A 24,125-nucleotide genomic window follows, 5' to 3' on the forward strand; every position below is an offset into this window, starting at 1 on the left:
GTCAAATCCAGGTTTGTGCATTTCATGTGGGAGAAAACAGTGCATAAACTAAGTAAACCCAACATAATGCCACATGATAAGCAGAGAACATCTGTGGTGCACATCATTACCTGTTTTTGTACTGGTGAGTAAATATGTTACCATTGGTGCTTTTTGTGACATGTATCTTGCAAACCATGAGCTGGATAATTGAGCTGTTGCTGTAATTAATCATTTGTTATGAATTTTGAGCCCAGATTGCTTTTGCCATGACAGCTCTGGGGGCTGGTTCACATGTTATGATCTTTGGGACTGTGCGAACACAGCTGTTTGTGCCACCTAGCCATCAGTCCATATCAGCCAATGCTGTTGACTGCAAGGATATCAAAGCAGTTTTTCAACCCTATTATGTCAAGAAAGCAAATAGCTGCATTCTGACTTGCCAGTCCATGCCAAGTCTAAATGGCAATGCTGCCCTCAGGTACTGATGATGCATTGGATTGGGAAAGACAACATAGTTACACAATTTTTGCCACTAACTATGTAGCATTCATGAGTCATTTCTGTAGCTTAGCTCACTGTTGCAGGCTGCTCATAAATGCATTAGTGTGGGAGTAGGTAATGTGTTTCTTGGGCTGCGCAAAGTAGATTGACATGATGCTGGGTGGCATACTGATATGAGTGTGGTAAGTTTGTGAGTGTCATTGGCCAATACAAGAAAATACCGATTTCCTGCTAGCCAAAGTTTCCCGCTGGTAAAAAATTGCATATAACACTGCTTATGTGACAGATTTGGCAGTGCTGACTGCGCAACTCTTGTGTTTCAAGTGTTATGGCTTGTGCTGTAGCTATAAAGCCTATGAGTCCCGCACATATCATTTTTTCCAACGGAGTCCATCTTCCTCCTCGCCCTCAAAGCTGTCTCGCGCGCCCACCATGGCTCGTGACATTCGCCATCCATACGCAGAGTACCTGCTTTTTTCTTCTTGTTTTGTTCAGTTCGCCTCAAAAAGCGCAGTTTTCGCCCATAATCCGTTCCTTGATTCGAACTAAGCGGGATCGAACTATCGACCGTTAATCCGACGTAAAGCCGGTTTCGCCCATGTAAAACGCCCCTCGCCGAGAGGGTTAACGTCGCATGATCCGTTCCGATCTTAATTCGAATTATCCTCGGCTTGCCCATGTAAACCGGGTAAATGATTGAAAACCTTCCTCCACCCATCAACCTCCATTGAACAGCTAAGTCTAGGCTTGATATGCACTGGGCTGACATGTCATATAACATTCCACACTGAATCTATCCAAAATTTAAGACTGGTTACCAGACCACCAGCCTGACGAGACCGCTTAGTGGACTTTTATAATTCTGATCGCCATTAGGTTAGGGAAGGGTAGGTACACAGCATGGGACCAGCAGTGGCTAGAATAATCCTCATGGAGGCAATAATTGCAGTGTCATGCACCCACTGAGTACTGAGTCAATCCAAATGCACCCTGACCACCACCTCAATGCACAGGAATCTAAAGGTTCAGGGACAGCAATCACAGACTAAAAGTTAAGACCCCACATTTTTCACACACACTAATGAGTCAAAATTATATAGCATTATTGACTCCCGAAAATAGTTCACCACTGACAGAATCATAAAGTCATCAAACCAAAGTTATGCAGGCATCGGCACAGTGAGAAGTTTGCCAGAAAGGCTTACAGTTTACTTACGACACTAAGGATGATAGTCTTAACACAAAACCCAGACAAATGGCACTTCTCATGGAAATACTTCACAACTAAATGGATGAGGCGCATGTGCAAAAACTGTTCACATTTTGTTTATATTTTACCTCCACATCACTACCTCCTGACATGCCGCTATTTACCTTGACTTCCAATGAATGCCGGACAGGCGACACCCGCGAAGATGCTTCGAAGACGGGCAGCTTCTTGCCGCTTTACAACAGTATCACAGTAATTACCCGCGTCAAAGCTGACCTCTTAACTCACGGCCTCAGCTTCTCATGACCAAACCGTTTTTAAAAGCCATCGCCGAAAGCGTTTTTCGCACTTCTCACCGCACACACTCACAAACGAAGGCCTTTGCCCAGAACCTGGCTTCGAAAAGCTTGCTTTTCTGCTGTTCATTGGTCGGGGATTTCCGACCATCAACCCTCCCCCACACTACCACACCTACCGCTTGGACCTGTACCCCACACCACTTAATTACGCACCTACTGTCCGCGCCCACCCGCGAGCGTCGCACCCACCCAACCACATAAACTGTGAGACTCAAAACAGTGGTACAGCGAGTGATTGGCTTCCTACAGATCAAGCAGAGCATGAGAGGCTACGGTTTCCAGTAGAGTATTTAATGACGTCATTTAATTTAAAAGCCGGCAGGCTGTTGGACAGCTGGCTTCGGTAGAAGTATCCACTAGAAACATTGGACGGTTTCCGTGGATTTTTTTTCTCGCTGAACCAGCTAAATTTTTGGCCTCGCCCTGTCTATGACGTCAATAAAATCTGCTAATCTGAAGCGTGAGCGCGCTCGATAGAAAGGAAGGATAAGACAGAAAGGATACAAACATAAATATCCTGTACATCTATGGACACGACCCTCTGAAATATGTTGCCATCGTAGATATATAATCCAAGGGGATCAGCGGTAATGGCTCAATACCGATCTCCTTCCGGCGCACCGTAACCCGCAACGCAGTTTGGACGGTAGATAATTCTGGCAATGGAGGCGGAGATATGATGCAGATAACTCGCGTCGGAGAATTGACTAAAAGAATGAGCATCACCCAGGCGCGCACATAGGATCTTCGTAACGGAGGGGACATGAACACAACCGGCGGGCGGATCCAGGATTTCGTCGAAGGGGGTGGGGGTTACGCAACATTGTGGGCCCGGTGGAGTTTGGGGGCGGGCCTCTTCCAAAAACTATCCTTGCATATTCGGCCATAACATTTTGAGACAAGTCGTTGTGTAATATACATGTATATATACATATATATATATATATATATATATATATATATATATATATATATACGTAGATGTGCATGTATGCACTTACTTATTCTTTTATTTTATAAATACAGAAACCCACCTTACTGTGCACGGCCTTATAAAGCTAGGCGTGCTACGCATGCATACACATATAACTCACTCACTTTCTACAAATCATGTAAATGCTGTGATTTTGAGGTAAGTGTTTCGGAACAACAGTCAAAATAAACTTGAGTTAGCTGCTAACAACTACCAAACTAAGCATGGACTTGATTCCTAGCTCATGCTTTTACGGCTAGCCGGCTGGGCGATGTAATCAGAGGACGGCTGATGACAAGTGCATATGTTTTCCTCTGTTATAAAGGAATACGACATACCCTAACACTCGAAATATGTTAAGAACGAGGTGCACTAGTATAACAAGTGTCACACACTCAATAGCTAATGGCAGTGACACATGTGACGTCTGCGACATGTAAAATTACGTCCGGCAATTGCGAGTAAAAATTCGTCGGCGCAGATTCGGGCCGCTGCTCTGAGGCGAAGGCACCAAGGCCAATAGGGACAAAACCTGAGCAAGAATGGGTCCCGCAGGAGGCCACTTAAGTGGCTCTTGTCAACAAGCATAGGGTCCTCAGGGCAAGCAAAAAGAAACCAAGACCATCGTGTTGGGCCCATGAATGGCCGGTAGTGTCTCGGCAGGCTGACATATAAAGCCCCGGCCAGAGCACAGAACCCTCTGAGTGAAGGTGAATTATCTAACACCATGAATTAATACCCCTGTGTAATCAAGAGTGCGCAGGCGGGTTAACAGCACGAGCTTCGGTAGGAGTGAATAGTCCTCCGCAAATGAGACCAAAGGGAGGGAGCTCTCGATCAAAGTAGATGGCCCCTGGGTATTGAGTGCCTCCGTGCCTTACCTTATAAGGGCCCTATCAACAGTATAAGGCCCTCCAAGCAAGTAGGAAGAGCCCGAGACTTAAATGAAGGGCCCCTGAGCAACTGAGTGTGCCCTGGTATATGGGCCATAAAAAAGCATAAAGACCCTTTCGGGCGAGTGGGGAGAATCCGTGGAGCAAAACCTGATCGATCAAGATTACTTGGACATGGAAGCAGATAGCGTCCTAATAGCACATTGGGCCCTACGAGAAAATGCAAAGAGATCAAGAGCAGCGTGGAAAGCTCCTCACCGATCAGACTGACCCTGCAAGTGGACATATAGAGCCAAAAAACCAACAGTGCTATGGCTTTAGAAAGCGTAACAAACTCCACAATTTCTCATAAGCAACACTTCCTCAATCAACAAAAAATGAATTTGATCTGCTAATGAACTCGTTATTTTTGCCAACAACTGTTCTTGGTCGTCTGTTGGTCAAAACTCCTCCAATTTTGCTGTGTATTTGTTGTAAGAAAACTACGTCCGTCCGGCCTTCAGATCCCCTCGGCATGGTCCATGGGGTATGGTCCTGTGCCTCCGTCCCCCCCCCCCCCCCCCGTCTGCATCTGCTACCGGCCCGAACAGCTTAATAGATGGGGCCCGCCAAGAACATAGGGGCCATTTCTTCCAAAAAAGAAATACTCACGACACAATGTGTAGGGCTCTGAACGATTGAGTGCGCCCAAGCAGGTTGACATATAGGGTCCCTGTCAAGAACATAGGGCCCTCCATTTAAATAGAAAGTACCCAGACCCAATAGAGAGGGCCCCCGAATAATCGAGTGTGCCGAGCAGGTTAACAGATACGGTTCCAAAAAACAGCGTAGGACACTCCGTTCAAAAAGGAAATATTCAAGACCCAATGCAGTTTATCCCCGAATGATCCAATGATCCAGTGCGTCAGAGCAAGTTAACATATAGAGCCCCGGTCAAGATTTTAGGGCCTTCCATTCTAATAGGAAGTACCCAAAAGCCAATGAAGAGCGTCCCCAAATGAATGTGTGCCCGAGCAGGTTAGCAAATAGGGCTCCCAACAAGAGCGTAGGGCCCTCCATTCGAATGGAAAGCATCGAAGACCTTATGCGAATGGCTCCAGAATGATATAATGTGCCCGAGCAGCTTATCAGAAGGGGCCTCTTTAGGAGCGCAAGGCTCTCCATTCAAATAAGAAGTACCCAAAACCCCGGGTGCGGAGGGCCCCCGAAAGATGGAGTGTACCCGTACAGGTTATCAGATAGCCCGGATAGGGGCAGAGGGCCCTAAATTCAAACACCAAGATCCAATGTGCAGGGCCCCTCCCCCCAGAAATCCAATGTGGCCGAGGAGGCAAACAGGGGGACGCCGACGAGTACGTGGGGTCCCATCCAAAGAGCACGTGCCCAAAGCTCAATGTAGAAGGCCCCCGAACGATTGAATGTGCCCGAGCGGGTCATCAGATAGCCCCCCCCCCCCCCCCTAAAGCGCAGGCCCCTATTGAGGAAAGAAACATCCAAAACCCAGTGCGAAGCGTCCCTGAATGACTGGTGTGCCCAGGCAGACCATCAGATGGGCCCCCGACAAGAGTGCAGGGCCCTAAGCAAGTGATAGACAATTGGGAGCGCCCTAGACCAATGAAGAGGACCCATGGGGATATCAGAAGTGTGTCGGTAGGTTAATTGAGACCCACTTAAAGGGTCCCTGAGCAACCAAGAATACCCCGGCAGGCCTAGATATGGGACCCCGACTATAGCCCGCAGAGCCTTTCTGGCGAATGGAAAGAACACGTGGAAGAGTCCATTATCGACAAGAGTGCCCCGGCACGCTAGCGGGAAGGGCCCCAACAACAGTGTAGGGCCCCAGAGCAAATGCAAAGAAATAAAGGGCAACGTAGAATGCTCCTTAACTATCGAAATGATCCTGCAAGTGGGCATATAGGTCTCCCAGAAACAGTATGGGTCCCTAGACAGTGAAATGGGGCTTAAAATTTCCAGTTCACAACTTTTCCAACCATCGATTTTTTTAAACTTCTCATAGGCCTTTCACTTTCGCTTTCAACTGCTCTTGGTGGTCTGGAAGTTCAGAAATATCCAGTTTTGTTGCGATTTGTGTTAAAAAATTGCATCTGTTCGGCCGGCGATGGACCCCTCGGAGCCAATGGAGCCCTTCGGGATCCAAGGGAGGGGTGCATGGCCCCGCGCCCCCCCCCCCCCCCCTCTGGATCCGCCCCTGATCATAACGCCTCCACCAACATAGGCCTTGTTGTAGATCACTGAGATTCAAAAGCTTCATAGACCAGCACCCGTCTCGGGTCTAACAGGATCTGAATAACAACAGGTCGTCCTTGAAAGTCACAAATGGTATTCCCAAAACTGAAAATGAGACTCACTTTATACGGTATATTTACCGACTAGTGGGAGGGTTCCCGGGCATAGCTCCGAGTGGCAACCGGACCAGATCCTTTCCTGACGGCTTCCCCTATGTTTTTTTGGTGGCATATTCTGTCCTATTCATACCCGATGACCTAGCTCAGGATCCAGCTCTTCTAGAGCCACCCTTCTCTCCCCCCCCCCACAAACACACTGGGTGTGTCGTACTAACTTTGACTCATAGAGATGATCCCCATGCACGAACGTATTTTCTCAGGATGGGAAGGGAAGGGGACTGACCAATAAAAATACCATAATCTACCCAAAAGTGCGCCAAAAATGGGATTATTTCCAGATGTCGACAGTTTTTTTGTTTCTCTTGGGCTGGAGCTAATTCTCCCAAGCAAAAAGTAAACTACACTACTGTCCACAGCATTTCTTCGCTGTCATATCTAACGGAATGTTTCCACAAATGATTTAGCTGCCGTGTCCGTAAGTTTTTACGAATAGTGCGCCGATTTCGCACATAAGAACAGTTTGATTTGCCCCAGTGCGCGGTGTTTACGGTTGATGGCCACGAGGTGGAGAGTGCTGGGGAAGGTTGCAGAGTGTAAGTTGTTAAAGCGGAATAGATTAACTTTGTCGACGGTTTTGCGGGTTGAATGTGTGCCTCTGATTCTGTTCTGAATCACCACAGTTTTGACGGGATACTGGTGTCGACAAGCGGACTAGTGAAGTGGTTTCATATCGTTTTGCTACAGTGACGTCTCGGATGAAGAGTGCTGCCAAAATACTGTGTCCCATTGTGGAATGATTTCCGTGTGAGCGATATAACTATAAGTGTCAGGGTTTCATCTTTCCATGTACTTTCATAATTAATTTTCACATAAATCGTTGCAGCATATTATGCAATGGTATATAATCATAATACAGTATGATCAACTTCATTGAAAATGCCATAATTTGATATAATTTCACCATTGCAGTTATGTATTGTACACTTTGGCAATGCTTCTGAAAGGAAGATATTGAATTACCATAACATTTTCTCATGTATTTACTATAATCATTGAACAAAGTGTTAAATTGTTGTAGATCAGATGAAATACAACTAAAAAAACATATGAAGATAATATAAATAAACAGCATATAATATGGAAACACATTAATGATAACTAATACATCAAGAGTGGGTGGTGATAGGAGATGTGCTGATTGGCTGTTGGCTAACAAAGTGACAAAAATGATCTTAATAGATCATAGATAAATTTGAGTACAATTTAAGTTGCTGTTTATATCTAGAAAAGCCTTCAGAAGGTGGCATACCATTTAAAGGGGTTTCTAGGGTGAGTCTGGTCCTGGTCTTGTGGGGCAGCCATTTGCCCTGCTGGGATAGGAGCTGCTATTTTGATGACTGGGGGTCTCAAAAGACTGTGCACAATGTAATGTCCACCTGCTAATTATCCCTGCTGCCATGCTGAGAGGGGCCATTATTACGCTGAATTCACCACCTGGTGTTTTGCATTACATTCCAACATGATCAAATTTATGGCATTGAAAAGTGCATTCAACATTTTGCAAGGAAAGAGCTAAATTGTGTGGTTTCAGGGTTGCCATGCTCACACAGTTTTATCTGGCATGCTATCATTTGCAGGCAGCTTAGCAACTTGGGGCAAGCAATAGAAGCTGGTACTATAAAAATGCTATGTGCTTGCATAATATTTGTTGTTTGAGTGTCTCAATTTCATCAGTTGATCTTTCTGTAAGGGTGCTGCACAATCCATGACATCCAGGGCCTCACAAGAGAACATGGCAGCAATGAAAACAGTGGTGGCACACTTGGGGTGGATATAGCCCATTCATTTTTTAAGGATCTCATGCCTCTACAGGCTGTCATTCCATCATATTTTGTGTACCATCTGATCTGCACTCCAGCTCAATACCTGTCTCAAGGTACCTTGTGATAGGCCAAAATAATGTGGCCTACCCCAAGTTTGAAATTCCTGGCACATAATTTTTAAAACTTGCTCCAACTAACAATTCTTGCCTCAACTATGTGCCAACAAGATCTTGTCAAAATCTGTCATGTCTTGCATGCTGGTGTCTTAGTATTTCTGGCATGCTATCAGCTGAAAGTGTCCACCAGCCTTGCTGAACACCTCTAAAATGTACTCATGTATTAAAGTTTGTGTTAGTAACCTTTATGTTAGAAAGCTTTTCTGTTGTTTTTGATGCTATGGGGGGTTGGGCAGTTGTCTTGGGCATGCATGCCCATCAGCCACCTACATTGTCCTGTTTGAGGGATCCTCATTTTTGATATTCAAGTTTCTGTTTCATTTGTGCCTTTATTGACCACCAACATTGTCCTGTGTAAGTGCATACTCGTGCTTGATGTTTTAATTTATGTTTCAAATAGTTAATATTGATGTTGCTTGAGAGATGTTTACTTGATTGTATGTATGCCTCAACATGCACACACAAGCTGAGGCCAGATCAAAGTGGTGGTGTCGCAGGCTTTTGTATGATATATAAAATTGGCTGGAGCGAGAACTGGGCACTGGATCTCTGTTGTTTTTGCAGTTTAAATCTTCAAAATAAGTATAAAGTAAAATGTTCTTGTTCCATCTGAGATGGTGCAGTGTGCAGTGGGCTGCCAAATGTTCACACAACATAACACAGGGATGCAACATTGGTCACATAGTCGATGATGTTTGCTTTTAGGTCACAGCCGCTGCCATGCCGGCCAGTCCCGCCGTGGGCTTGTCGTTCTCGCTGCGGCCGATGATGTCGGCCGGCGGTGGCCCTCCGGAAGCCTGGAGTCGGCCGGCCGCACCCTGGACCGCCTGCTGCAGGCCGACTCGCAGTTCCCCAGCCTGGCCGAGCGGCTGCGGATCGCACAGCAGGCCTGCCCTACCGTGAGCGGTCAGCAGGAGGCGGACTATCCCAGCCTGGGCGGCCTCCGCCTCAAGCAGCTGGCCGTCCAGAAGAAGGTGCCGCTGCCGGCCGAGCTGGTGGAGCACTTCAACCACCTGCAGTGCAACTGCATGATGGGCCTGTTCCCCGAGCTGAACCGCGCCTGGCTCACTATCGATAACGACATATACGTGTGGCTGTTCGAGTCGGGCGGCGACCTCACCTACTACGACGGCATGAGCGAGACCATCCTCAGCGTGGCGATGGTGCGAACCGAGGCCTGGCGTCTTTCAGTCTCACATCCAGCACCTGCTCTGCCTGGCCACGCCGCTGGAGATCGTGCTGCTGGGCGTGACGCTGGGCCGGCCGCGCGACCCCGCCGGCCCGGCCGAGATGCACGTACTGCCCGAGCCGCTGTTCGCCATCGCCAGCGACGGCGCCTACGTGACGACGATCGTCGGCACGCCGGCCGGCCGCGTCTTCCTGGGCGCCAAAGACGGCTGCCTGTACGAGCTGGTGTACCAGGCCACCGACAGCTGGTTCTCGCGTCGCTGCCGCAAGATCAATCACTCGTCGAGCGCGCTGTCCGTGCTGGTGCCCACTTTCCTGGCGGCCGCCTTTTCGGATGAGGACCCCCTGATTCAGCTGGTCGTCGACGAGTCGCGCAATGTGCTCTACACGCGCTCCGAGAAGGGCACGGTGCAGGTGTACGACCTGGGCGCCGACGGCCAGCAGACGGTGCGCGTGGCGGCGCTGTCGCAGTTCTCCATCGCGCAGGCGGCGGCCGGCATCGCCTCGTCGGTGGACGCGTCCAACTTCCGGCCCATCATCGACGTGTCGCCGGTGACGGCGGCCGAGTCGCGGCTCGTGCACCTGGTGGTGACCACGCAGACGGGCGTGCGGCTGTACTTCAGCACGGGCGGCGCCGGCTCGCGGCCCGTGACCCTGCAGCTGTGCCACATCCGCCTGCCGCCGGGCTTCGCGGCCAATGCGCCGCCGCAGCGGCCGGCTGGCCTGCATATGGCGCGGTACGCGGCCGGCGCCGGCCTGCTGCTGGCAGCCCAGTCCGACGACCTGGACGTGCTCTGGCTGCTGAGTGGCGACGCCTTCCCGGTGTCGCCGCGACTGACGGAGCTGCAGAGCACGCTGCCGCTCGATGGGCACACGTGGGCGCTGCAGCCGCTGCCCGAGCGAGCAGCTGATGCGGTCCGAGGCCGGCGACGGGCCGCAGCCGCCGCTGGTGGTGACGCAGCACGCGCGCCTGCCGCGCCGCTACGTGGCGCTCTCGTCGCGCGGCGTGCAGGTGCTAGAGCAGCTGCGGCCGGTGGACCAGCTGCGCGTGCTGCTGGAGGAGGACGCCGGCCGGCCGGACGCCGACGCGGTGCGCGCCTTCTTCGTGCTACACTCCGAGCCGCAGGCGTGCGCGGCGTGCCTGATTCTGGCGTGTTCGGACGCGCCGCAGGACGCCCGGGTGGCCGACTGGGCGGCGCGCGCCTTCTTCCGGTTCGGCGGCGAGCCGCGGGCGGCGCCGGCGCCGGCCGTCTCGCCGGCTTCGCTGCACTCGACCAGCCTGCTCGGCGGCTTCCACCCGCAGCAGATGTCTACGCCGCAGCCGGGCCGCGGGCCGCCGTCGCAGCTGCCGCAGCTGTCGCTCTCGGCAGACGCCTCGCTGGCCGCGCCCGTCGAACTCTTCTCCGGCAAGCACGACGGACTGTACCTGTACGTGTCGCGACTGCTGCGACCGCTGTGGGCCAGCCGCGTAGTGCGCGAGTTCTCGCCGCGGCCCGGCCAGCTGCACCTGCTGTCGGCGGCCACCTCTGAGGAGCTGGACTGGCTGTGCGGACAGCTGCAACGACTCTCCCGCTTCATGGAGCAGCACAAGCTCATCTTTCTCGCCGCCGTACGTGGACACGGTCAGCACGCAGCAGCTGCAGCAGCGGATGAACTCGTTCCTGCCGCAAGGAGGGCAGCGGCGGCGGCGGCGCCGCGCGGCCTCAGCTGGGCCGCGGCCAGCAAGCGCAGGCGGCCGAGCGTCAGAGTCTGATCTGCCTCGCTGAGCTGGTCGACTACACCAGACAGGTGAGGGACGCGGGGCAGAGCGCCGACCCGTGCTCCCGCCGGCCAGCGGTAGCCCGGAAACTGCGCATCGAATGACCTGCGTTTTGGACCTGCAGTTCCGTTTTGCGGGAAACGGGTATCCAGTCTCAACGTGTGTGAAATGCGCCCTGGTATTGTAGCCCCATGACGAGAACTTTCAAATACCGTACCGCCCCTTCGGAGTCAGCACATCATAAGCACCGAGACGTTGTGGTGCTATATTGCTTTTTCGGTCAGCGCATGATAAACAATGAAGGGCTTGTCTGACGGAGCCAGCCTAAGGTGCATATCTCAAATTTTCACAAACCTCATGCATTGAAGCGGTGCAGAGCTACCCATATATGGACGGCTGCCGGCTCCAAGGTGGGTCTCAAAGCAGGAGTTCGTTAAACGAACAGCGTCTCGCCTCTAGGACGGGCTCAACCATAAAGCGATAGACCAAGCGTGTCGCAGGGGCATAACACAACATTGATCAGCGCAGTGCAACACGAATCACGGGTGCTGCCGCTGTGCGTTTATAGAGCCTCGCCCCGCGGGCTGAAGCTGTCCGCGGTGACGTCATCCCCCCCCCCCCCCCTCCCGGCAGGTGCTGGGCCTGCTGAAGATCATCACCGACCACCAGACGACGGCGGTGACCGAGGCTCTGAGCAAGGAGGACCAGTCGGCGCTGCGGCTGATGACGCTGCGCGACCTCAGCGCTGTCGGGCCGCGCCATGTGCACGCAGCTGGTGAACGCGCTCATCGGCCGCTACCTCAACGACAACGCCAGCACGGAGGCGGTGTCGGCGGAGCTGCGCAGGGCTGGCGCCCGCCGTCTACCGCGAGGAGGACGAGCTGAGCTCGCGCGCCTCCGAGATGCTCGTCTCGGCGCGCGACGCCTCCTCCGCGGCCGAGCGGGAGCGCCTGGTGCGCGAGGCGCTCAGGCTGGCCAAGCAGGTGGCCGGCCAGCTCAACCTGCCCGTCGTCTGCCAGCACTTCCAGGTGGGGGAGCGCTGTCGGCGCGGTCGCTGCAGCGGTTTGTATCGCGGCTGCGGCGCTGCTTTAGGGGCCAGAATACCGCAACTGCTGGCGCGGCACGCGGACTGGGAAGCTTGGGTCGTGAAAAAACGGCGGTTCTCTTGGCTGGTGAAGTCATGTATTTTTCTTGCAACATGTAAGGTCGTGTAACAATGTGGCAGTCATCACAGACCAGAAGAATGCATTACCCAAATTGGATTGTTACATTATTTGGCGTCCGTTTGTTGCGTTGCCAGCAAACTGTTCCTTACAAAACAATTAGTTTAGGTGCGTCTCGCCTCGTATATCCGTTATGTGGCCAGCATTCCTGTCTAGAATATGCTCAACAATGGAGTGAGGTACTCAGCCGAAACATGCTTGAAATGTCGTACTTACGCCATTCCGCACATCAAGTACTAGCCGAAACATGCTTAAAATGTCGTACCTACGCCATTCGCACATCAAGTACTTAGCCGAAACATGCTTAGAATATCGTGCTTAAGCCATTCGCACGTCAAATATTTGAGTGCCTTGTTATGCTGCTTTACTAACAACCTGGCTAGCCTGCGGGCCCTGATCTTTTCCCTTCACGACATGCTCCAATAGCAGGACCACGGGGGCACGGTCTCCGTCTGACTAGCGCCGCAGGGGGCGTGCCTGAGGGGTGTCGTCCGTTGCAGTCGGTGCACGACTACGAGGGCGTGGTGGAGCTGGTGCTGGCGGCCGCCGAGAAGCGTGATGTGCAGGACGCGGCGCTACCACTACTACCGCGCGGGAGAGCCACCTGATGACGTTCAGGGCGGGCAGGCCTTCAAAGCCAGGTACGAACCCGCTGGCCCCGGCGGGGGCCGGTTCGGGACGGCATGGAGCCAGCGCCGCATCGCGATCGTTGGAACGCGGATCAAATGAAACGGTTGATTTCGCAGGCAAGTCAGCGTTATATGAGCAGTTTTGAAGGAGCGGAGACGCGGACTCAGGCTCAAGCCCGGGTGAGTGTGAATCAGGTTAAAATCGAGTCTTCTGGAAACCTTGGGGTCCTTCTCATGGTCATGATTTGTATGGTTTGCCCTGCATGTGGCGGTCTGGAGTTCAGTCGGAGGTCGTCAAAGGACCCGAATTCGTACGATAAGTTAACATTAACACAATAATCATCAAAGCAGCGGATTTTAACGAAACCTTGAATTGATGCAGCACTGCCGGGCGCACTGAATCACGCCAAATGAATGGCTTGGAATAAAGTCACCAGTCCTCCAATGTGGAACGGTTCCGTAAGGCACTTGCAGCCACTCTCATTCACTCTGATGACCTTTCAGTTACTTCGCCAAGTTACATGTAACATGTTGAGTTTACTCCCTTGGAACATTTTTGTTATATACTCACAGTATAATTTACTTTGGATGAAAATATGTGTTGTCGCCCTCGGCTTATGCTGTGTGCGGAGAATTGATACCGATTGTGGCGCCCTCGTTATGAATGATGGCTGTTAGAATTACTTAATGATGGTTATGTTGAAAATAAGTGCTATAATGATGTGCCTGATCTGAGTATTTGAATTCTATCTGGGAACGAATACGAAGGACCCACAACACGACGAACGTGGCACAATCCACCCGCAATAACCGTGTACACGATGCACGTGGTATATGATGGACAAACCTATGTTTAGAAATAAAGGCAATGAGCCCTGAGATTGCGTAGCTGAGTTGCATAATGAGATTGCATAATGGGTGGTTTTGGGATGGTTTTAATAGATGATGTCTTACCAATAGAGTGTTTTCCGATGAATTTGGTGATCTTTCCGACCGTCTCCTGGAACTCATAAAATGCCTAAGGTAACCAAAAGTGGTCCTCTTCGTGGAAAGTAACCCTTATAGACACGCAGGGATCCTCGTCCCACCCCCGCTGTGCGGCAAACTCCACATCAACGGGCGCGAAAATAATATATCTGACTAAGGGTATCTCACTGAAACACAGCGGAGTTCGGCATTAGGAGCTTTTAGAGCCTTTTTTGCGGGTGTGCAGCTGCTGCCCCGGCAGTGAGGAGGGGCATTAGAGCCCCATGGTTGTTTCTGATGCCCCCCCCCCCCCCTCCCTCCCCATGTCAAAGTGCCTCACCTACCATCTAACATCTCCACAAAAATATTGTAGTATGCACCCGTTGGTCTGTGAGTTAGTGACTGGTATTTCTTAGCGTTCAACCACTGCAAAGAGGAAACTGCGGAAGGTATGAACCGTAAACGCTTGAACTGGGAGACTTGAAAGGATGACGGGGTGTTCGCCGTTATTGATTGGCGTTGTGAACCAAGTTTCGTTCAAATCCGAGGTATAAGGGCGTCACCTATCGACTCGTCCTGAGACGTGACACTTTTCTGTCGCGACAGAGAAGACACCACTAATAAAGGAATCCATAATTGAGATGTGTTGATGAAATAATGAGACTATATGAACACTGGCGCTGTACCGATAATCAAGCATGCGTCAGCATTGTGCTGACACTTGCTGATACCTGCTTGATTGTGCTTCCGATACTGATTGTGCTTGTACCGATAATCAAGCAGGCGTCAGCAATTGTGCTGGACACGCGCTGATGCCTGCTTGATTGTGTTTCCACGCTGATTCCCAGAAATCTTGGCTCAACTAGCGCTGCAGCGGTATCTGTCTTTGTGAAAAACGGACGTCATCATTGTTCCCAGGAAGCATGCATTTGAAATTGTGCACTGCATTACAAAACAGCAGGCAGGGCTTAAACAAGGTCATGCATGAAACATTGACATAACCGTAGCCTGTTGAGGCCTGTCGATGCAGTGGAGGCTCCTCTATACAGTGGAACCCCATTATGAATTCTAGCCCTGCCGGCCTTCAGAAAGTTCGTGCCACAGCCCCCGAGTTCATGTGTTGTGGAGTGGACGGGCATATACATGCTGCGGAACGGATGAACTCAGACCCGAACTCAATGCCTCAGAACTCGGGATGATGGTCCTGGTACTTGGAATGGCATACACCCCTGGTATTCAGACGCACGTGCAGCCAAATCTGGTGTGTTCGGCCTCAAGCAATGCAGAACATCTGGTCGTGACGAGGGCTCACAACGCCAAGGCGAACATTCGGGGTCGGGGTTCACGCTCGGGGCCCGTGCCCTGTTGTCGTGATGTCACGGTAGGAACGGGGCGGCAGGACGGTGTTAAACGACGTGGTGCTGGCCGTGCTGTTCCGGCTGACATGTTGCCCGTGTTCGCGGCAGGTTCGAGTGCTACAACGAGGTGATGAAGATGCTGTCGTCTCTGAAGGCGCTGGCGGAGTCTGGCCAGCGCCAGTCGCCGGTGCCGGCGCGGCCGGGCCCCGCCGCCGCTGGCCGCGCCGGCCGACCAGCCGCAGGAGGCGCGGCGCCGAGCCGAGCTCGTGATCGAGGCGGTGCTCGCCTCCTCCGACGAGCTGCTGCACGTGGCCCTGTACAACTGGATGATGACCAGTGGCATGTCCGACCGGCTGCTGCAGGTCCGTCCGGCCGGCGCACTGGCCGCCGTCGGCCGCGTCCGCTCGGAGAACTCCCTCGCTCCACCAAAACCGGGCTGCTCGCGTTACAACTGGCTGAAACTATCTTCTGTCGGCTCATGGGTGTTCTCTTTTGTTAAAATGGGACTAAACTAGGGTAGTGTGGTCATGGTGGTGGCGTCGCACTGTGCAGGGCTTGGTGTGTAACTCAAGTGCTATCCTAGCAAAATGTATACTCAGACTTGTGTTCAACGAAAGTAACCCATTTGACATTGGGTTCGGAACGAGCGCGTCCGCCAACAACGCGCTGCGTGCTGGCGCTGGTGTTCAAACCATGATACCTCGGGGGCGGCGACGACACGGGCGACACGCTGTTTTCACGCTGTCAGTTAGTAGCAGCGTACGTTATTTCGGACGCTGCGGGTTGTCGGTGGACAGGCGCGTGAGACGGTGCCGTGCCGCCGATACCGTCTGAAGGGCAGGTGGCGGCTCGGTCGGGGCCTTCTCTGACGCCCCCCCCCCCCCCCTCCCACTCCTCCAGGTGAAGTCGCGCTACATCGAGCCCTTCCTGACGCGCGTCTCGGGCGCCCCTACCAGCGTGGACACCCTGGACCTGCTCTGGAAATACTACGAGATGAACAGCCAGCACCTGGCCACCGCCAAGGTCCTGGCCAAGCTAGCCGAGCGTGACGGGTGAGTCGAGCGTGGCGCCGCCTCGCGCGCCGCTCCTCGACGCCCCGGTGCGGAGCGGCCTGCTTCGCGGGCGTAGCGCCAAGCTGTTGTTGGATGCTTGTTGTGGGGGCTAGGACTCTTCAAAAGCTATGTTTGTGACGTGATATGGCATGTGACCTGTCATGTGTTGTTGACGTGACGTGGCGTGGCAGGACCCCCCTCCCCCTTCCGACCAGTGATGCAATGGGATGTGGATAAAGCTGCAGGCGCGTCATGCTCCTCCCCCCTCTCCACCTCCCCCCCCCCCCCCCCCAACCGGCGCATTCACCTGTTTCGAGACCGTCGTCCGCTGTGACGAGGGACGCCATGACGGGCGTGATGATGAACGTCATGATGGACATGGTCGGGCACAGGTCGGACGTGAGCCTGGAGCAGCGGATCGAGTACCTGGCCCGGGCGATTCTGTGTGTCAAGTCCAGTCAGATGCAGGTCTCGGCGGCCGCCAGCCAGGGCGAGTTTCTGCACGAGCTCGAAGAGAAGATGGAGGTGGGTGGTGCCGCAGGATGACGATGCTGACGAGATAGCCGCGCTCCCCGTGACTCGCGGTGTCGTACAGCGATGTGTGCTGTGCAGCTCTGTTGCGCCCTTGTGGGGAATATGTGTCGCTTTTGTTTTTGCTCTTGAGAAATGGGACCGTTATCATGATACTTTAACAGTGTGCTTGTGTGTTATCATTGTTGATAGCGTGACCCTCTGTTAGGTTGTGTGATTATATATATATATATATATATATATATATATATATATATATATATATATTTCGCACATATTTATGAATTTAGGAGGCAGACTTTTCTTTGAACATGATGATGGGCCTGTCACGTCAGTGCTGCTAATGTCAAGCAGCCTACAGTTGCGTTCGGGCATTTCCATGAATAGGTCACATAAGCATGTTTTAGTTGTTTGCCGTCGGTTTGGCTGTTTGCCGTGATCATGGTGAACACATTAGTATTAAATATTCGAGTTGAAATCGGTCGTTATTGTTGAGCAGAATGGCGTTGGTCTTAAGGATTTCGAGGAGGGCCTGTTCATTGGCTTTATATGCAGTTTATATTTAATTTTCTAGTGTCCTTTGATGATTTTTTCAATTTATTTCTTCCGTGTACTCTGTTCAACTTAAATATGATGTCACGGACTTCGCTCTATGCTCCATTCACACTTTATGCTCGCTACATGTAAAACGATTATTCGTATGTGTAAGCAATTGTAATATTTAGGACAGTGTAGAACTATAAGCTATGATTTACCCAAAGCGATATATATATATATATATATATATATATATATATATATATATATATATATATTGCAGATGCAAGTCTAGTATGATTTCTATTCATAGTTGTTTTTTTAAGAAATCTGTTGAGGACAGTGGTAGTTTTTTTCGGAGTGCATATTTCTGCAATGAATGTTTCGTCACTCATACTTGCATGTTAACCGGCAAGATAGACTTTGACCACCTCGTAATTAAAAAGGCTATACATTATATCGTATAAATGTTATAATGATGAAGCCATGAAAACTTACACATTTATGTATAGGAAGACCAGGGGTGTCAGCTGTACACGTGCGACTGGTGAGCGGCCGGCGTGTCGCCAGCTCCATGGCTTGTGTCTGACCGTGCGCCGGCGGCGTAGGTGGCGCGCGTGCAGCGCATGGTGCTGGAGGCGGTGCGCGGCCGCGCGGCCGAGTCGAAGGCGCTGAACGCCGGCCTGCTGGACGTGACGGCGCTGTACGAGATGTGCAGCCAGCTGGGCCTGCACCGCGGCCAGCTGGCGGTGGTGGTGTGCGCCGGCCACCGCGACCCGGCGCTGGTGCGCGCCCTCTGGACCGGCCTGCTACGCGCCGAGCTGAAGGCGGCCGGCGCTGCCGAGGCCGAGGCGGCCGCGCCCGCCGTCGTCGAGCTGGCGCGCACCTACAGCGGCCAGCCGGCCTACTTCCCGCTGGAGACGATCGTGCACGAGCTGGAGGTGCACTCGTGCCGCTACTGGAGGGACCCCTCGCCCGGCTGGGCAGCCGCCGCGCTGGCCCAGGCCGGCTGTGCCGCTGCCGCAGCTGCTTGCGGTCTATCAGGTGCGTCGGGCCGCACGCGCGCGCGCACGCACGCACGCACGCACGCACGCCACGCACGCCACGCACGCACGCACAGTCGAGCGCTGTGTGGTCATGGGCGCAAGATGACCTTAGTAGCCCTGCACTCCCTAAAACTCCAATCAGTATCACGATCATAAGCTGTGTGGTCAGTGGGCGCAAGATGACCTTAGTAGCCTGCACGCCCTAAAACCCCAACCAGTATCACGATCATAAGCTGTGTGGTTGGCTTCAATCTGGGTACGCGTCTCAGGTGCGCTGCGGTATCGGCGCTGGGCGTGCCGAGCAGTCCGAGAAGGTCGCCAACCCCCTGTCACGTGTCACGTGTGTGGTGTGTGTGTGGTGTGGTGTGCTCCACTGGCGGGGCTGACTGGACCCCGGTGTGCCGTGCAGCGCGGCCGCGTGACGGCGTACGTGTCGGTGTGTTGCAGGTCAGGCTGTACCGGCAGAAGGACGACGCGTGGGAGGGAGAGTCCCCTGCACCTGCTGCACGCCATCTGCCGGATCGTGGCTGGTTTCAGCCGCTGGCCGAGCGGCGTGCCCGCGCGCGAGAGGTACCGGTCCGGCCCGGGGGCGCCGACACGCACGCACGCACGCACGCACCGCACGCACGCACGCACGCACGCACGCACGCACGCACGCACGCACGCACGCACGCACGCACACACACACACACACACACACACACACACACACACACACACACACACACACACACACACACACACACACGCACACACACACCGGCGCGCCGCCACCGCCGCCGCGCCCGCAGACGAGTCCCGTGGTCTTCATAGAGGTGCAGCTTTTGGGGCCCGCCAGCTTGGCACCCCGTCTCCGCCTGTTTTCGAACGTAGCGTGCGGAAAGCAAAGGCTCGGCACAAAGAAGGCTGTGCCCGATTGATACTGAAAGAAATTCCACAAGATTTGCAGGTTGTCTTTTAATTCCAGACTGCCTACAAAGCTCAAGCCATGAAACATTAATTGGATGGCGTTGAATACTTGGTATGTGAGGTCCTAGCCTACATTTTCTTGAAATTTAAGGTGACTTCAATATGCCAAGTTCTATTGATTGCATGATCTATTGTTCACTGAGTGCGCCTACATGTGATTGTTTTCCAAACCACATTGCATGCCAACGCACATATAGCAGGGGAGTTGAAAGAGGTAGAAAAATTACAGCTTGATATGTTAAAAATTTAGGTACCTCTCTGCTTACCCTCTTTTCTTACTAACCACTTACTCTAGGTGCCTACTGTTTACTGGAGCTTCTTGGAACAGTTTGCCCTGTTTGCAGCATCAACCGTGCTTGGTGCAGGGGTGAGGTACGTTTCCACCATTTCGTTGCATAGAGCTGAGATGAAGCAGTTTCAGGTCCTCGCAGCTTTTGGGCCAGTTGACGAACATGTCGACGGTTGTCTGATCGCTCTGACTTTATAGATGACTTAGTTTACTAAATAGGTGACTAAAATGCAACGATTTTTTGGGTGGTTACCGTCTTGTTTAGGCATTAGGAGTTCATGCTTATGCTGGTGTATCCGCTTCTAATCTTCCAGGAGATACTGTTTAAACGAGATAAGCACAAGCCCGGCTTTGCAAATCCAGGTGCCGGCAAAGTTACCAGTGTGTGCACAATGTGGTGAGCGGACGCAAGTGGTGTCGTTTGACCAGTGCCTCCTGCGGTATTGGAGGTCTGTAACTCAGCTTACAAACTCGGAGCTGATAATGCCGGAAAGAAACGGTAGCAGACGGCATATCTTGGATCAAGCTTTGTTTCAGTCAACTTTTCAAGAAAGTTCAACGTTAATTGTGCCCATCGCTGCATGGCTCTAAGTGTTCTGGTGCTGAACGTTTGTTTGCCCTTAATATCACAGGATGCACTGGTTATACGACGTTATCAAGCAAAGCATTGTTTATATAGTCAACGCTCAACATTTGAGGCTGCCGGCTCAAAATGACGAGTGAAAAGATTAAGCAAAACTTCATTTAAAACCCAAGGGCACTGTCGCCTTCACTCTTCCGCATTTGTGCTGCACAGCGAAATTATACGGTCTTCCCAGATATCATCGAGCCGAATCAAGCATTCATCTTTCGTCGCACCATACCCTAGTTCTTAACGCTTTTTAAGATAAACTGTCGTGGTTTCACTACAGGGCTTATGTTCAGAGCTGTTTTTTCAGTGCTCACCGTAAGACTGATCTCAAGAGAGTGAAAAGCGTGTTTCCGTCTCAGCTTCTCTCCCAGGTAGTGGTGGCGTCGCCATGGATGTGACAAAGAAGGTGATATATAATACATATATATATATATATATATATATATATATATATATATATATATATATATATATATATATACATATATATATGTGCATATATATATATATATATATATGCAATATGAATATAAACAAATATAACTACAGCATTCCGTACAAGAAGGGTATATGCTTCGGCATGGAGTCTTTACGGAGGAAAGCTCGGTGGCGGTATGTGGCGGCTGCTGTCTGGTCCCTCCCTCTCCGGCCATGTCTGGGACGCGCACGGTCAAGCTCCTTGTCCAGATGGGCCGGCGGCTTTATCCTGTGGCTTCCCGCGGGCATGACGCCCCCACCTCCGGTTAACGAGCGCCACCTGTGCGTCAGTGGACCCCAGGGAGGCGCGACGTCGGGCCGCCTCGTTCTCGTGCTTCTCGGTGGGCCGGTTGCCCCTTCTGACACGTTTCTAGTCACGATGGCCGCCCTCTGGTAGGATGGACGGGCGCGGCAGGTTCAGGTTCAGCTCGCTCGTGTACTTCTGTGGTGGCTGTGGCTGCGGCCGTCTTGGGCCATTGGCCGCCGCTGACGGCTGAGGCGTTTGGTGGTGTGACGGCCGCGTCCCCCAGAAGCCACAGGTGACCTGCGCCGGGTGAGCACCACGCCCGCGTCGTTGTCGAGGCTGGGTGCCGACTGCTCGCGGCCGGCCGCCTCACTCTCGCTGGCTTCTTTGACTGTGGTACCGCCCCTCCCCGCGCTCACTCAAACGCCGACTGGCAGACCGCCGATCGCCTCACCTCCGCGGCTTTCTTTGACTGGAGGTACCGCCCCTCCCCGCGCTCACTCACGCCGACTGCAGACCGCCGATCGCCTCACTCGCTGGCTTTCCTTTGGACTGTGTAACCGCCCCCTCCCCCGCGCTCACCTATCAACGCCCCGACTGCAGACCGCCGATCGCCTCACTCGCTGGCTTCTTTTGACTGTGGTACCGCCCCTTCCCCGCGCTCACTCAACGCCGCATGCGATGCGGCCGACCGCCTCCACTCTTGCTGGCGTCCCCTGCATGGGGTCCGGCCCCTCCCCGCGCTCACTCAACGCCGACTGCGCGCGGCCGGCTGCCTCACTCTCGCTGGCGTCCCACGCCTGAAGGGTACCGTCCCTCCCCGTGCCGTTCAGCCGCCGACTGCAGACCGCTCGACCACCTCACTCTTGCTGGCGTCCCGCCTGGGGTACCGTCCCTTCCTGTGCTCGCTCAGCGCCGACAACTGCGAGCGGCCGGCCCGCCTCACTCTCGACTGGCTTGTTTGATTGTGGCACCGTCCCTCCCTGCGCTCGCTCGACGCCGACGAGAACAGGCAAGGCGGCGGTGCTCAGCAGCGACTTGACACCAGCCGGACGCTTATCAAGTTCTCGGCGCTTAGTGCGGGCGCGTCGCCAGCTGACGTCATCGCCGGTCAGTCCCGTCGGCGTCGGCCAGCGGCCGGACGCCGTTCTCAGGGGCGTCGCTTGGCGGTGCAGCTCACGCGGCGAGGGCTCGGGCGTGGCGGGCTATGAAGGAGGCGTGGCCGAAGCGTGCTCACTCCCTGGCAGGTGCCAGTCGCCCACGCCGACCACTTCGGGAAAACGTGGGCGGCTGAGTGCGCGAGGCGGTGGGCAGGTGACTGGCGTTGTTCTGCGCACGGAGGCCGTGCTCCCGTGCAGCTTGCGACGCGCACAGACGCGGCTCGGCGTGTCGGCAGGACCTTTGCTCGAGTGCTTGTCGTTTTTGCACATTGGGGGAGTGCTTAAGAAGAGAAAGCCCGCCCCCACTATGCTTGCTTGGCCTGGGATCTTCTGCGGGATATCGGTAGACGTACATTACGTAAGGACGGTTCTATATTTGCATGTAACGTAATAGTCAGTATTTACTTACCTACCACTATGCTTTCAGCACGTCGGTACACGTGCCATGTTTCAACACATAGCACAGGCTGCGTGGGGTGCGCTGGAGAAGATCGGTTCAGCGATTCGATATGGATTTGTTAGTACCAGCTGACTGAAACAGGCCACCAGGCAGACATCTGAATGCGTTTGGTTGCGTGTCACCGTCATCATCAGCTTCTGATTTAAGACATAGTGCAAGTCTTTGGCAGGATGAGCCTGGTTTCATTCTCAGCCTGGGCGCGGATCCATGCAGCCGGACACCGGTCACTGTTTCTGGAACACGCGCACGCACACGACATCGTCCACTTTGAGCGTGACCTTGAGCTGGGAGCTGGTGAACTCGCGCACCGTCTCCGGGTTCTTGTCGGCACCGGTGCGCTTTTCGATCAGCCGGTCGCGCTCCTTGGTGATGACGCTGGTCACGGACGCGCCGCCGGGCGCGCTGAGGTGGCGCGGCACGCCCACGTCAAACTCCATGCTGGTGGAGCTCAGCTTGGTGGTCTGGCGCAGCTTCCAGTGGTCGCCGCTGACCGACACGTGGATGGTCGGCTTGCCCACCTGCGCCGCCGTTCGCATCACCGCGCTGGCGCCCATGGCCTTGAGGAACTCGTCGAAGTTGTCGGACGACACCAGCGTGTAGGAGCCGTTGTAGTCAACCATGGCGCGGCTGCTGTCTTCGTGACGCCGCGGCCGCTGGGTGGTCTGCGCGGTCAGCTGTTGCCGTGTCGCGCGCTACGCCGACTGTCCGTATCTGGGCTATGACCTGCTCGTCGGGTCTGAGCGCGCTCGTTATCGTCGCCGGCCAGAGTCCAAAGATACAGGTCACCACAACGCACCCCGCCCCTTCCCCGCCCCGCTCTGTTGCGCTCTGACCCGCCACACCCTAACGCCCCGTCCTGCCCCGCCCTGTTCCGTCCTCCTGAGGTCTCGTTCCTTTCTTCTCGGGCGAAATCGATGGGGCTGTCCTTGTAACCGGGAAAAGTAGCCGTAAACTGCTGGCGTGCAGGTGCACGTCGCTGTTTACCCTGCGTGGATGTATGGCCAGCCAGCCGATGACGCCGCCCTCTCGGGCCGGGGCCGCCGCCCGGCTGCGCCTCGTGACCGTCGCGCTGTCCGCTGCCGCAGACGTGCCTTCGCCACCACCTGCCTGGACCTGATGGCCGCCTACGTCAACGACCTGAACGCCAGCCCGGCGCTGGACGCCCGCGAGCTGGCCGACCAGCTGAAGACCCACCAGGCTGAGCTGGAGCGCTGCTGCGCTCGTAGCGCCAGCCGCCGCCGCGCTCGCCACGCCGCGCTCGGCACGCCGCGCTCGCCACGCCGGGCTCGGCACGCCGCGCTCGGCACCCGCCGACAGCGGGTC

The 24,125-nt window shown here is 53.8% G+C and overlaps 1 protein-coding gene and 1 pseudogene across 1 annotated transcript; one reads left to right on the plus strand and one right to left on the minus strand.

The window, feature by feature from the left end:
* The first annotated feature begins 9,083 nt into the window (after positions 1-9,083).
* LOC119090152 (nuclear pore complex protein Nup155-like) lies at positions 9,084-18,994 on the plus strand (annotated as a pseudogene).
* Positions 18,995-22,958: 3,964 nt separating this feature from the next.
* On the minus strand, positions 22,959-23,528 carry LOC119089754 (sodium/calcium exchanger regulatory protein 1-like). Its single transcript, XM_037212562.1, has one exon. The coding sequence runs from the start codon at positions 23,420-23,422 to the stop codon at positions 23,027-23,029; it is 396 nt and encodes a 131-aa protein (XP_037068457.1). The 5' UTR covers positions 23,423-23,528; the 3' UTR covers positions 22,959-23,026.
* Between the last annotated feature and the right edge of the window lie 597 nt (positions 23,529-24,125).

Source organism: Pollicipes pollicipes, unplaced genomic scaffold (assembly GCF_011947565.3).
Source record: "Pollicipes pollicipes isolate AB1234 unplaced genomic scaffold, Ppol_2.1 Scaffold_3087;HRSCAF=3621_pilon_pilon_pilon, whole genome shotgun sequence".
Classification (NCBI taxonomy): Eukaryota; Metazoa; Arthropoda; class Thecostraca; order Pollicipedomorpha; family Pollicipedidae; genus Pollicipes; species Pollicipes pollicipes.

What these genes read in the sequence shown, in the direction of transcription:
- LOC119089754 (XM_037212562.1), bottom strand. Translation starts at nt 23,422, where the DNA reads ATGGTTGACTACAACGGCTCCTACACGCTGGTGTCGTCCGACAACTTC.